This window comes from Telmatherina bonti (genome assembly GCF_933228915.1).
Source record: "Telmatherina bonti genome assembly, chromosome: 23".
Taxonomy (NCBI): Eukaryota; Metazoa; Chordata; class Actinopteri; order Atheriniformes; family Telmatherinidae; genus Telmatherina; species Telmatherina bonti.
The window spans coordinates 11,445,822-11,460,514 of NC_136632.1; the positions used below are offsets into that span (position 1 = coordinate 11,445,822).

At 37.9% G+C, this 14,693-nt stretch overlaps 1 protein-coding gene across 1 annotated transcript in view; it reads right to left on the reverse strand.

The window, feature by feature from the left end:
- The window catches only part of LOC306773276 (tyrosine-protein phosphatase non-receptor type 12-like), a 45,379-nt gene that overhangs the window by 15,905 nt on the left and 14,781 nt on the right, over positions 1–14,693 (reverse strand). The window contains exons 2-11 of the mRNA XM_079263047.1: positions 11,846–11,954; positions 7,315–7,391; positions 7,100–7,195; positions 5,572–5,610; positions 5,055–5,126; positions 4,840–4,899; positions 3,741–3,883; positions 3,037–3,103; positions 2,850–2,927; positions 381–479 (exon numbers count right to left, since the gene is read on the reverse strand). Coding sequence (XP_079119173.1) covers positions 381–479; positions 2,850–2,927; positions 3,037–3,103; positions 3,741–3,883; positions 4,840–4,899; positions 5,055–5,126; positions 5,572–5,610; positions 7,100–7,195; positions 7,315–7,391; positions 11,846–11,954 — 840 coding nt within the window. The remainder of the gene's footprint in view (positions 1–380; positions 480–2,849; positions 2,928–3,036; positions 3,104–3,740; positions 3,884–4,839; positions 4,900–5,054; positions 5,127–5,571; positions 5,611–7,099; positions 7,196–7,314; positions 7,392–11,845; positions 11,955–14,693) is intronic.

Here is a 14,693-nt window from a genome sequence, read left to right on the forward strand (position 1 = left end):
TTTCAGGTATATTATATAGTATTTTATGGCATTATTTCAATGTTTGTAGAGGAGCAAACAAGTTGGACTTCCAATGCAAGGCCAGGAGGATCAGTTTCTATGTATTTCATGTGTTTGTATGTGTGTTTGGAGGGTAAAGGAGGACAGTGGAAGCAGATTTGAATAAGTCCAGTAGCAGAGTAAAGGCTTTCTTATTGCTCTTTCCTTTAGGTGTAATGACTGCAGCTTGCCCTCTGAGTCAACACCTCTTTTTCTCCTACCCTCTATCCCCCTGTGACTAACTTTTTGTGTTTTTTTCCCCTCCCTCATCATGTGTGTTACTCAGCAACATCCGACCTTCCTCAACAGCAGACAGAATGCATAATGCGAGTGTGTCATACCATGCCATCATGTATCTGCGTGTTGGCGGGACTCTCCAGCAGCAGCAGCTGTTTCTCAAAGAGCTGAGCGATGGCTTTATGAACTAACTCGTACTGCTCCTACAGAGGGAAAAAAAATGAAGGTGCAGATGTCATTAGGCAGGAGAGGTTGAGGAAAAAGTGTTGCACAAAGTCAGACAGGAGGATTGCAAGAGAAAAGGAGCGGAGATGACTGACGTGGGGAAGAAGAAAAGATGAGTTTCAGCAGATCAATACCGAAGAAAATGCCTTCACTGTCAGACATACATGTGTCACAATGATAAAGGAGCTTATTGATGGAAACTGCTTTGTTTTGGGATAAATTCTGTTATTTTGGAGAGCTTGAAGGTAGCACTGCATTTTCAGAAAAAGTGTCAGGACAGGTCCAAGACTAAGCTTTAAAATGGAGCCTTGTTTGGTTTTTTTCCCATGATCTTCTTCAGGACATCCTCCAGGTGCAGCTCAAACACACGGCGGGAGTTTGATGGAGGCTCTGGTTTCCCGGCAACCCTCCTCCAGTATATCCTCAGCCTGATGCTTCCCCAGATACGGAGGCAGCTTTTTCATTTTTATTAGAGAAGTGTAATGCAGAATTTATTAATTTATTTATATTTGTTTTGAAGAAAATCTTTGGTGTTTCTGGTTGTATCGTATCCTCTGTTGAACATCTAGGAGGAGACACAAGCCCTGTCAGTGGAGGAGGGAGGCTTAAGCGGTCAAACCTCACATCTGTTTTTTTTTCCTGTTCATTTGCTTCAGGCACCTTCAAAAACTCTTAAACTCATGCGGAAACTCCGCTTTTAACCATTTTGTTTTATCGCTAAGTCATTCTTCAGAGACTTTGGGTAAAGATAGAGTGAAGAGAGGATATAGTTACAAACATTCAGGGAGATAAAAGTCCTACACCTAGCATGAAATTTTAGGCACATCTGTGCCACTACGGAAAAAAAAAAAAAAAAAAAAAAGACAAATTATTGCTCATTTGTAAAACCCGAATGGTTGCACTGGGAATGTGTCCTCAGTCTGTTCTTAGTGTGTTAAGTCTGTATGTTAACGCTCTGCAGGTGTAGCTACAAGGAAAAAGGTTAAAAATAAAAAAAGCAAAACTGGAAAACTCCGCAGTAAGCACACACACGTCAAAATTGTGGCAAAACAGCCTCAACCTGTTTAAAAGAATAAAAATAAAAATGGAACAGCTGTCAAACAAGTAACACAAGCTGCATCTGACATGCCGCACAGGGGAGAAAATGCTGCTGGGACCGACATCAGAATCACTGACAATAATGTTAAAATCTTAAACAACAGCAAATTACTAAAACTTATAAAAATATTGATTAATTACAGATTAATTTCCTGCCTGTTTTTGAATAAAATTAGATTTTTTTTTTTTATGTTTGTATTTGTGTGGGCAAGAATATAAACAAGATGAAAGCCTGATTCGCAACATGTTGGGCGTCTGCATAACTCATAAGATCCCAGCCTGCATGGAGAGCCGCCTGATCCTGTTGCTGAAGTACATTTACTTCAATTCCCTTCTGGATTATTTATTCTCTGGTAACGATTAGCTTCTACTTCATAGACTTTGGAATCATTTTTAACACATTTGATGCAAATAAAGCTTGCAGCATTGTTTCTTTTTTTTTTAAAAATCATTTGCAAGAGCAGTTTTAGAAAAAATGAAGAGCAGCTATTTTCCTGGCAGGAAAAGAAAAAAACAGAGCAGCTGCTTTGTTGTGAAGCTGTTGTTTGCTGGTAAATAACAGAAGTTAATGAAATGAGATCCACTGAAATCCTACATGGTTGGCCCTCAGAAAATAAAGAACATAAAGGACTGTTTCTGAGGTGGCTCCATCAGTACCGCCGTTGTTCTCACAATAGATCAGTTTGTACGTCATAAAGATCAGAGCACCCAGAGGGACAATCCTTTCTGCCCCTAAAGGTTCAATTTGGCGCTTTATTTTCTGAGTGTGGATGAAAGACATATTAATTCTTAAATGGGACTTTTATTTTGCATTATTTTAGATCATTTATAAGAAAGATTTATTTCATTTGTATTAAATCATATAAACCCTGCCTCTCGCCCAGTGACTGCTGGGATTGGCTCCAGCTCCCCGCAACCCATAACTGGACCAAGCGGTTAGGAAAACAAATAAATAAGTCAGATAAAGCAGTCTCGCAACATAAACGCACAATATTTTAAATCTTTACTACTGTAAAAAATGTTTTCGCTTGTTAAACCAAATCAAACAAGCTCTCTTGTTCTTTTACATTATAAAACAGAGACGTAACCGTCCACTAGCTGCTTTAACTGTTCTTAAAATTCAACTAAATGTTGATTTATTTTTATTTTTTTTTAAATTTTTGCTTCACAATAATTATTTTTTATATAACCGTTTTATAGATTTTGATGTAAAAACAAAGCAAAGATGAATGTAAACTATAAGAACAAACCTTTGTTTGCACGGCAGAGTGTCGCTGCGTCCTCATCTCCTGGATCAACCGGAAAACATTAAAATCTTCTGGAATTTTCTTAAAAAGGGGCAAACCACAATATAAAGATCAACAATCACTGGCCTACTTCATGGTAAACAAACAGCTGAAAAGCGTGTGCTTGTGCAGGTTTGCGAGTGGTCTGTACCCCAGCTTTGAGGAGGTTCCACGTGTAGTCAATAGCACAGATGGCACCCGTCCTCCCACAGCCCGCACTGCACAAATAAAGTCATACAAATTGATTAAAGTCAGCACATGTGACACATACACTTGAACTTATACAATATCTTCATAAACGCAAATCCACAATTAACAACTCTGGATTTCTCATTTTTGCGAGGCCCCAAAAATAGACCTCAAGAAACACAATGCAAAACCTCCTCCTCCAGACAGGAAGCAGACAAGAGCTGCAGACGCTGATCGAGCCTGATGGATAAAATCATAAACCTGATCTCACGCTGCCACAGAGTTCTCTGCGACTCGAAAAAGCGCAGTTTCTTTCCATCAACCCACACAAAGCATCCTCACAGACGCAGAGACGCGGCTTTGAGTCCTGCTGTGTAACAGAGGAACCCGGAAATGTCCCCGGGCTGCTCATTACAGCTTATTATACACACATGGAGATGGGAGCGTGCGCGGCGAGCGTCTGAAGCAGAGAAATCCAGTCTATAACGTTCAAAACTGGTGTGTTTCTTTGTTTTTGGGGATAATTTAACTGTTTACGACAATCTCCTGCCTTTATCCGATTAAAATATAAGAATCAGTCATTTCACTTCAAGTTTGAGAAATAAAGTGTGTAAATTTATTTTACTGCTGGTGTTTCAAAGTACATATAGTTTAATTTATATCTACCTGCAATGCACACATATAGGGACGTCATCGTTCTCTTGGTATTCTCTCATTAGCCCGATCATATCCAGTATGGAGTCGAATGATGAGGGCACGTCATGATCCGGCCAGTTCATATAATGGAACTGAGTTATCCTCCGAGTTTCCTGTAGGACAACGTCAATGCTAAAGATTACAAACAAATCACCTGACCAAGCGCTAAAGCTGACATTTAATAAATTATTTTTGTCAGATAATCTAAAAACCAAACCATATGATGGTGATAAAAACGGACAAGGCCTTCATTCTCTCAGTTTCATGCTACGTCGACAATCCTTAAAGTAAGCGCTTTACATTACACCTAGTCCATTAGCATGTTAGCACGTTAGCTGATGCTAAAGTAACAAAACTGTTGTCACAATTTCTCCATCAGCATTCGAGAGGTTATCATCATGCTGGTTAATAGCGGGTATTGTTCATAACATAATAATAGCATACCCAGAACCAAGATATGTGTTTACTGTAATGAAAATTAATAGTTAAAATCAAATGTTGCTTGTTTTTTAGTGTTTCTCTGTACTTAATGGAGGCTTGACAAAGAGTAATATTACATTGTGTGTTCAGATACAGCACTAGTCAAAAGTTGGGACACACTTTCCCATTAAACTCAATGGGAAAGTGTGTCCAAACCTTTGACTGGTAGTGTGTGGTCACAAACATGACAAATGCCATGAAAACCATTGAGCAGAGCTGACCTGCCAGGCAGATATTTTTTTTGCTGTTTGAATATAGTTTACTTCATGTGCAACACTTTAATATTTTGTGATGTTATTCATTACAAGTCAGCTGCATCTTATGACCTTATTGGATTTTTTTCCTCTCAAACCCCCCAAAAAGCCGAATAAGTTTGTTTTAAATCAAAGATTTTTTTCTATGAGAAAAAAATGCAAATAAATAGAAAAAGCCAATGGTGTTCATGGTTTTGGACAGTTGTGTAATCATTTGGATACTGAATACACTTACCATTGCTCCTCACAATGTATGTTAAACAGAAATCGTTGGAGTAAACAAGCAGACAAAAGATTTATATTGTTTCAGAGGGTAGAACCGAGTTAGAACTTACATTTTCATGCTGGACCACCAACGTCCTGATAAAGTAGTCTGTTCTGCGCTGCTCTGATTCCTGGAAAACAAAGACAAAGGGCATATTTACACAATACATGACTGAAACGGTCATCAGAAAAGAATTTGAGAAATCCAAGAGTTTGAAAAACCAGCCCCTCTATTTGCCAGATGCCCCTTACCCACAGCTGTAACGTTCCGCATTTAATGACTTACACAGGAGATTCTGAAGGGGCCAAAAGTCAGAGGTTCCTCCCCGAGTGGTGGGAAATACCGCTCGCACTTTTTCTACATAGGGAGGAAGAAAAGTTAGTTTTGGCTGAAAACACAACACCAAACAGATGCCACAGCTTCCTGAACACACATACTTTCTGGCTTGAAGTAAACAATTGATTAGTGATGACTGAAGACTGACAAAATACACACTTGGAGAAAACACATTTGTATGTGTAGACACAAGCTGTGCAAACCATTGTTCGCAGTTTGTATGTATTCAAGTGTGAATCAATGGAAACAGTCAAGGCTTTCGTAGCAGCTGCTGGAGTCGCCAGAAAGACACATTGAAAGGGACAAAACCCCACAAATGTCTTCATCAAGGATAAATTGTCCTCAACAGAGAATCCTTGAAAATGTTCATTTTAGAAAGTCTAATAGGTGGAACATAAAGTGTATCGAAGCCTTGGTTGAGATAATAAATACACCCTGCATGGACCGACACAAACAAGGTTCTTACCCTTCCCATCTCGAATTCTCGACAAGCCATTACAATAACCTGCAGAGACACAAAACAGGAAGAATTGTAATTAAAGCTGCACGCCAAAAGCTGAACCCTGAATTTCCTCAAGTGTATAAAATCCTTGTCTTTGTTTTTACGTAGTTAAAATGTAAAATGTAACTCTGTGAAAAAATCAACCTGATTACAGCCTCCTGGTTGATCTCATCTGGGTCTCGCGTGAATACTACTTTTTTGCTCTAATTTTTTTAAAAACCCCACACAGACATTTTTATCACCTGTAAATTATTTAAATAGTCATTTAATTATAATGCAGATGAGGTTAATTCGTTTCTTCATGTATCACTGAGTGATTGACAAATGAGGAATTTGATTACTTTGTTCTGATTTTTACAATATTTTGTTGCAGCTGACTTTCTCCGCATGTTAGTTTTCAAATCTCTTTGGAGTTTTAGCAGGATGTGAAATTACAAAATCTCTATTGGGCAAATGCAGTTATGCTCTGGGATAAATAGTTTTTTTATTCAGTCATTTCACTAGCATGCACGTAAAAACATATATTCAATGGCTTCCAGAAAGGCAAGTCTCAAAAACACCAACTTTTGTGGATAGTTTAAAAAAAAACAAAAAAAACCCTGAAAGATAAAGTCACTACAGATGGTCTACAGCAGGGGTGTCAAACTCCAGTCCTTCGAGGGCCGGTATCCTGCAGGTTTTTATTGTTTCTCTCCACCAACACAGCTGATTCAAATCAAATGGATCCAGCAGCTTCTTGTCAACTTATTGGTGAATTTTGATCAGGTGTGTTGAAGGTTGGAGACAACAAAAACCTGCAGGATACCGGCCCTCGAGGACTGGAGTTTGACACCTGTGGTCTACAGAATCAGCTAGCACCTCATTAAAACTCACAAATCCATTCATTCAGTTTCCATATTGCTGAGTCCAAGTCAGGGTTGCAAGGTGCACTCCGTACAGGTCACCATTCAATCCAAGAAGGACACACAACCATTCAAACTCAATCATTTATAGGGAGAATTTAGATCAATTAAGCTAACATGCATGTCTTTGGGTTTGGTTATGTGGGAGGAAGCTGGAGTACCTGTAGAGAGCCCAAGCATACACGGGGAGAACATGCAAACTCTGCACAGAAAAGGCCACTGTTCAAACCTGCCCACAGCTCAGGCTCAAACCAGCGATCTTCTGGCTTGTAAGGTCATAGTGCTAACTCCTATGCAACCTCACTATGGCAACTTACAAAAATAAATAACTATTTTAATCTATGTTTAGGTTATAACTCTGCTTGGCTTATGTTTTTCATCAGCTCTTTAGCCTTGCTGCTAATTTTTCTGAGTGGCCACTAATGGTCCACCAATGACAAACAGTATAAAATTTTCCCTGAAGAACACAGAAAAAAGGATGTCCATTAAATTTGTAATAAGATTGCAGTTAATGTCAGAATGACCCTGAATCTCAACAGATAGTTGCTTCATATTTGGAAAACTCCTGCTATCCTGCCAATCATACTCACAGCTATGTTGTACTCCCAGTTCATCCTCCAGAAATCAACAACAGTGTTTGGCAGTGGACCCTGAGTTGCAATGTAGGCCTTTGGGCCATCCATACCCTGAAAAGAACGGTAAACACCAAGAAAAATGAGCAAATACCAAAGTAATCATACTTAATTTCATTTTGTGAGAGTTTGTAATGCAAAAATCCGACGCATGCTTTAAAAACAATGTTTACCTTGATGAAGTTTGCATTGATGTAATCTGTGTCCTGATTGGCTGTTTTCAATGTCACTTTCACTCTAGTGTGGTCAACTGGTGAGGAAAAATAGAGGAAAAAATCCTATTTAACTAAATAAAAATACTTTTGTTTAGCAAGACAAAGCCAGAAAGCAAAGAACACAAAAACAAAATCATGATGACAAGTTTACAAAGAGTTAACAAGCAAACTGAATGCGGATGAAAACCCAAAATATGTGTGTTTTATCGTCCTTTCTGAGTACCGTATGTGTGTTTCTGTATGCATCTGTTACGGATGAACCAGTTCTTCCTTTGCCTTGTTATCAGCTCATTCACTAAAAGCTTTAATGAATGGAAGGAAAGAGGAGTAAAAGAGGATAAAAGTATATAATAAAAAAGTAGGACAGATGTTGGCTCATATAAGCTCTCACTAAGGTCGATAAGTAGAGGGACAACTCAGCGTGTGTTTGAGACACCATTACATGAGCTGTTACATACAATTCCAATTCAATTAAAATATAAATACTTCTGAAAACATATCAGGCACTTCAAAGTGTATTTTTCTAATAAATCCTTTCTGGATCCTTTTTAGCTTATACTTTCTTCCCTTTACTCTCTCCTCTGCATTTATTGTCGACCTCCTTTCAGTGTCAGTAAAACAACATTTGACGGTGCTGATATCACCTTAGATTAAACGTGGATTTGTCTGACCCGGCAGTGACGTTTAAAGCTGAGCAGATGAATGCATAAAAAAATTAAAGCTGCAAGATGATGCAGGAACCAAGGTTGCAGAGATTAACGCTGCGAGGCAATGCTTTGGATCAAAACTGCACACAAATCATCTACTGATAATGGCAGCACTGTGAGGTGACTGCTGCAGATTGAAGCAGTAAAAAACTGCTTGGCGGCATCTGCTCTCAATCTATACATGAACAATTTGTCAAGGATTTGAGTATAAGTTTGAAAAGATGTTAATTAAATTGACAGAAAATGCATTTAACACACATATAAAAAAGATTAAGTAGCAGATATCAGCCGCTAAAGCTGAAAACATTTCTTTTTAATGTAAAATTTAAATTCAAATGAAGTTGGGATGTTGTGTAAAATGTAAATAAAAGCAGATTATATTGATATTCAAATCCTTTTAAACCTAATTTTCAGTTAAAAACATCACAAAGGTAAGCTATTTAATATTCAAACTGGTCAACTATGGATATAAAGTATGTATTGACAAGTGGACAGCGACATGGAAATAGTGGTGCAGTTTCTTTTAATCATAACATTTTAACCTCTTTAGCATCGGGGCTGTCCGTTTCACAAATGATGACACAGTCTTTTGCAAAAATGTTTTTCTTTTTTTGTTTTTTGTTTGTTTCTTTTAAAGTCCCAGAAGAAAGGTCGCTCACTGCCCTGGTGGATCATAAACAGATACAGTTATTATAATGTTGTTATATTATCAGAAAAGGAGCGATACCTTTATTAATACCATAGCATATCATTAATATCATATTTTAATACTACTAATGGATCATCAGCAGTAGTATTGAAATATGAAAACATCTAACAAATTGTAGAAGATTTTTATATAAAAAATTTTTAAAAAAAACATACATAAACACGGCCGGAGTGAAGCCCCGCTGGTAAAAGGATTAAGTAAGGGCATAAAGAAACCCTCTCGGCACTAGAGGTTCAAATGAGATACATACGAACTCAGACGACAAACATGTCATATTACATCATGCCATTATTTCTTCAGCATAAAATGAAATTAAATGAAAATAAAATAAAATTACTTGAAGCACTCAGAGAGCACAGAGAGCCTTTGCACTTTTATTATTAATTTGACTAATGATTGTGGGCCTAATAAGGTCTAATAGCAAAATTATTCCAGTCTTCTCTTAGTACAAAAATCCTTTTAAAAATCCCTGAATACAGGAAATCTAATCAATTCTTCCTTATTCCTATTCTGAGATTTTCTGAAAATTTCATTGAAATCCACCCACAATTTTTTGAGGTATTGGTAACAGAGAGACAGGCACAGCTGAATACATGACCTCTACTTTGGAGGAGATAATCAAAACAATATTAACAATAACAACAACGATGATAATAATAATAATAATAATAATAATAATAATAAAATAATGATAATAAGACACAGCAACCCCCACTTAAACAAAGAAACTAAATTGCTTTCCATTGCCACCAGTAGCAGGTTTGTCATCTGTGCCTATGTGCTAAAAAAAGACCATTCCAGTAATTACTTTTGTCAACGGGCGTGTAACTATGACATTGCTCCGTATCCTGCAGGGTGTGGTGGACCAAAGTTTATGATTAGCATTACTATCTACGATGCTTAGCCTACTTTTAATAGAGCAGTGGATGTCAACCCCATACGGCTGAAAGTGACTTGCAGAGTGTTGAAGCAAAAAAAAAAAAAAAAAAATTCAGTGTCTCATTTCTGCCTGCGAGTTTCATCTGTCAGCGTCTGTATAGACAAAGTGACTTCCGCGGAACGCGGGGGGGGGGGTCTCTCTGCTGAGTGCGGCTCTTGTTGCATTAACAGTGACTATCACTGCCCGACGACAACGTCCTCTAGCTTTATTTATTACATAAAACCATCCCATCTCTCTACTGAATCCACCATCATTCAGACTGACCTGAAGAAAAGCTCCGCCTTTCCCTCCTCTCTTTTCCGCCACGTTTGCCACTCGCACCAGATAAGCGGCAAACGCGTCGGAAGCATCAGGAGCGTTTTGGGCGTCGGACACAAAAGTGGCAGTTTAGTGACCAGCGTCGAGCGTTGGTCTGAACACACTGTAAGTGTAATACTTGGTTGGGACTGAATGGCCCTTTAATTCTTTCACATTATACTCAGTCAGATGTTAGCAGTACACGTTAGCAGGTGCTTTGAGTAGCATCACAACTGCTTTTTCTTAACAAGGATTCAGTGGTAGTACAGTAAGAATATTCACAAGTGGGAAACATTCAAGACAGTTGCCAGTCTTCTAATGAGTGGGTGTCCCACAAAGGTCACACGAAGGGTTTAGCATTTTAACTCCAACAGGCTTCATTTAGCATTTTAAATGTTAAGGTTTAAGACAGCACAATAAGAAAAAAGAATAAGCAGGACTTATTTAGATAAGTTTTAGAGAGACGCCTATTCTTTCTTCAGAGGACACAACAGGCTTTGGTTTGAAAGACTGCATCTGATTAAAGTCTTATGGACAAGACTTAAAGTTAGAGAAAACCAAACATTTGTACAAACACCTCAAGCAGAGTGGTGGAGGGTGCTTCAGGTTTGTTATGCAGCTACAGAACCTGAGCGCTTTGTAGTCATGTGGTAGAAAAGACTTCCTTCGTATAGCAGTATTTTAGATTGAACTGTCTGACAGCTAAAGCTTGGCCAACACTGGGTCGTGTAAGAATATGACAGCTCTAAACATATCATATATTATCCAACAGAATGGCTGGAAATGATAAGAAAGTGTGATAATCCAGTTAAAACCTAGACCTTAACCCAGTTAAAATGCTCCAGTGGGACCTTATAAGGATGTGCATAAACAAATAACTGCTGAAGTCAAGCATAAGCACTACTGTGAAGAAAAGAGGGCAATATTTATTCTATAACAATGTGAGTGTCGGATTATAATGAATTTGCATTTCAGCTCTGTCTTTAAGGACACAATGAGACAGGAATTGTATTTTTTTTCTCCTTATAAAACCTGAAAGATAGTTTATTTTTCACATGAATGTGTATCATATCTGTATCTGTAGTTTCTTTATCACATCATTATAACGATATATCTGCAGCCATAACTTTAAAAAAAAAAAAAAGCCGCCAAAATGGGCTGGACTTATTATCTATAGGGATGCCCAGATCCACTTTTTGCGAGTGGTTTTGCAAGTTTGAATATCTGCTGATACAGATATTTGCCGATATCAAATCTGTTTATGAGAACATTATTGTAACTATGGTTATTACTGCAGTTATAACTGTGTAAGATTTCATTAGGCTGTACAGCACCAATACAAATATAATAACATTACAGATCTATTTCAACAAGTTTTATTTTGATTTGGCATATTTTACCTAAATACAACTATAAATGTGTGGTTTTGAAATAAAGACCAAGCTTTTAGTGTTACAAAAAATGTCACATTTTAACATTCAAGGCATCAATTTCTAAAACACGTCTGAAGCATGTCATCAAACACATCTGTGCTAGTTTGACTAGTGTCGTATCGGGTATCAGTTATGGTATCGGAATACTTTTATTGATACCAAGTATGGGTACACACGCTTGGTATTGAGCCGATACCAATACTGGTATCGGTGCATCCCTAATCATCTACATGCCATTCTCCTTACTTTCCTTGTTACAGAAGCGTAACAGGCATACATCTATCACCATTTGCAAGTGTCCCACACAAGTAGACTAATCTTTATAAATGCAAAGCTAATGTTGTAAAAAGGTTCATTTATCTCTGTAATGCGTGTTTCTGTTTGTGGATGAACCTTAACTTACATGGCAGTATATCTTTATATCTGTTCTTCTTGACATTCTCCTCCCTCTCTCCAACATTGGTGGGGTAGATCTTCTCCGTCCTGTATTTAGTTGATAATCGCCGTAACCGCTGTGGGGAAAAAAAGAAGAAGAAAGAAATACCAGTTAATATTTTTATAGAGATTATATTTGGTTTAATATCAAGTGCGACTTGAGTCAACAAACAGGAAACGCATGATCAAAATCATGGATCATTGGTGTACTCTGAGAATAAGACAGGTAAGAACAAGGTAAACGAGTCTGACTGAGATGACATGATCAGTATGACTAACAGAGTAAAGCAATGAACTCACGAGAATTTCAGAGGTATGAATGGATTACAGATGTTCTTTTCCATTTAAATACATTGAGATTAATGTGTCATATTAGTGTGGTAAAAATCTACTAACAAATTTTAGACTCCCTGCTGCAATGCTGACATCACTATTAATACCACAGCACTGCTGTTTCTCTCACACACACACACACACACACACACACACTCATGTTTCTCCTTTGTGTGACACTGTATGCAGTTTAGAGCAGCCAAAGCTAATAGTGGCTGACACTGATGAAGACACATCCAGTAAATGGGAATTTACAATTACACAGCCTCTCATCTGACAGCAGACCAGAGCTTAGCTAGCTGTCCTTGAGCACAGAGGACTCTCAGGTACAACAAGAATTAAACTTCTCCTTGTGTATGCCACACACGTTTAACCAAACATAAATATATTTTTAAGTAATGCAGCTGCCCATAAACAGCATTTTCAGCTGTTCTTATACAAATAACTTCAGAATTTTTGCACCAAAAAGCAGGTGACCTATGAAAGCATAATCCTTAACACTAGGATGCTAGCTTAATTGGTTTCAACCAGTGCCAGAGGTTAACCCAACTTGCTAAAAAAGCATGTTTAAACCCAAAGTGGTAGTTTTATGTTCAGGCCTCACAATGCTTCAGTCAGCAGCTACATTTTTAACATTGCAGGATGATTTAACTACATCTGCCATTCATGAATACATTTTATTGTTCAGACAAACAGGTTGGTGTTGCAGAGCATTTACAAAACGACCAACTGCTGTTTAAAATTGTAAATAAACTACACGGGTAACGTAAAGACATCTTTTGGAAGGAAAATGAAGCAAACACTGTAACATTTTGTTGTTTTGTGAAGTAGAAGTTGTCTTCTTGACCAGCAGAAATTCAAAACATATGCAGGATAGTAAAAATAATTAAGCTTTAGAAGTCTTGCGAACCCCCTCCTGAAGTAGAACTGGAACCACTCTGGTAAAAAAAAAAAAAAGAGACATTTGGTCTCATTTGGTAGGCAACCATGAGGGCCTATTTAATCCTTTAATCAATCTTTATTTATTAAACACCATTCATACAATAAGGATGTAGTACAAACTGCTTTACATAAAAAGCAAAAAAGATTTTTAAAAAAACAAAAAAAAACCCAATATAGCCCATCAAATCCGTATATACACACAACATACAACTCGTGGTTACACATCATCACACAGCAACACGTGTATACAGAAAATGATGTGCCGTCCCAACCCCCATCAACTTTATCAGTGGAAGCTAACACACAGGAAAAATAGAAGATTTAAAAACAAAATTAAAATTTAACAGAATAAAAACATCAAACACAAAAACAAATATTAAACAAATTAAGAAAGCTGCGTCATTATTCGACTTCTGAGTTTACTGTTAAAGTTTAAGCTCTTTACTCCTCACTCATCTACCAGAACTGACCTTTTTATTATTATTAAAGTTTTGTCTTGTTAGCTAACCCAAACAGTTTTTGAAACCTGCTTCTTGCACACCTCTCTGCTCATGTGATGCTAAATCGCCACCATTTCTCCAGCAAGCGTGTTGTGACCGTGCAACAGAACTTCACTCGCTGACTTTTCTATCCCAACTTCACTGTGGTAAAACCTCTACAAACCTGTGACTGCAAAGACAATAAAAATTCCTGCTTCTAAACTCTGACAGCATTCACATGGCAGGTCTTTTTCTGATTGTCAGTAATTTGTCTTTCTGAGACGGTGAGGGCAGAAGGCATCATTGCACTCTTTCTGCCTCTGTCACTCCTCCCCTCTTTTACTCTCAGTCTGAGAAAGTCAGCGTGGGCGTTCGGGCTTCTGGAGCCTCGTGTGAAAAATGGCCCCACCTCTTCTCTTTGGCCCTGACTACGAGTTTCCCTCCTGTTCATGTAACACGGACATGCACTGCACATTCTGATATCCTGACTTGCCAAAGACTCTTTTTTTTATGTTCATGTTTCCCTCTTTAGCTTATGTCCGAGCCATTGTAGATGCACACAGGCTCGCATGCTTGAGATACCATCTGATTTTTCTATTTCAGTAAATGGATCCTCAACTGATCCTAAATCATGCTTCGTAAAAACTACTCCAGATTTAACAAAAGATAAGTGTGCAAAAATTCTTCATCTGTGCCTTTTATGAATCATTATTATTGTTGAGAAATAAATCTCGTGCACAGCTGAAGAAAACCTTTTAAAATCCCCAACATTCAACTTTATTTCTGCTTGAAAGTTTGATAATATTTGAGGTGTCAGATGTTGTGTCAGAGTGGTGCTCACAATACACTCCTACACACACACACACACACACACACACACACACACACACACACACACACACACACACACACAGTTTACACAAGTAGCACAGAGGTGTTCTAAAAAGATAATCTTCATAAACCACAACAAGAGACTTTCAGTAACTGAGGGAGAGGAAGCAAGAGAGAGAAAAGAGTTAGAAAGAGTGGTACACACAGAGACCGTGGGCGGAGACCCAGCTG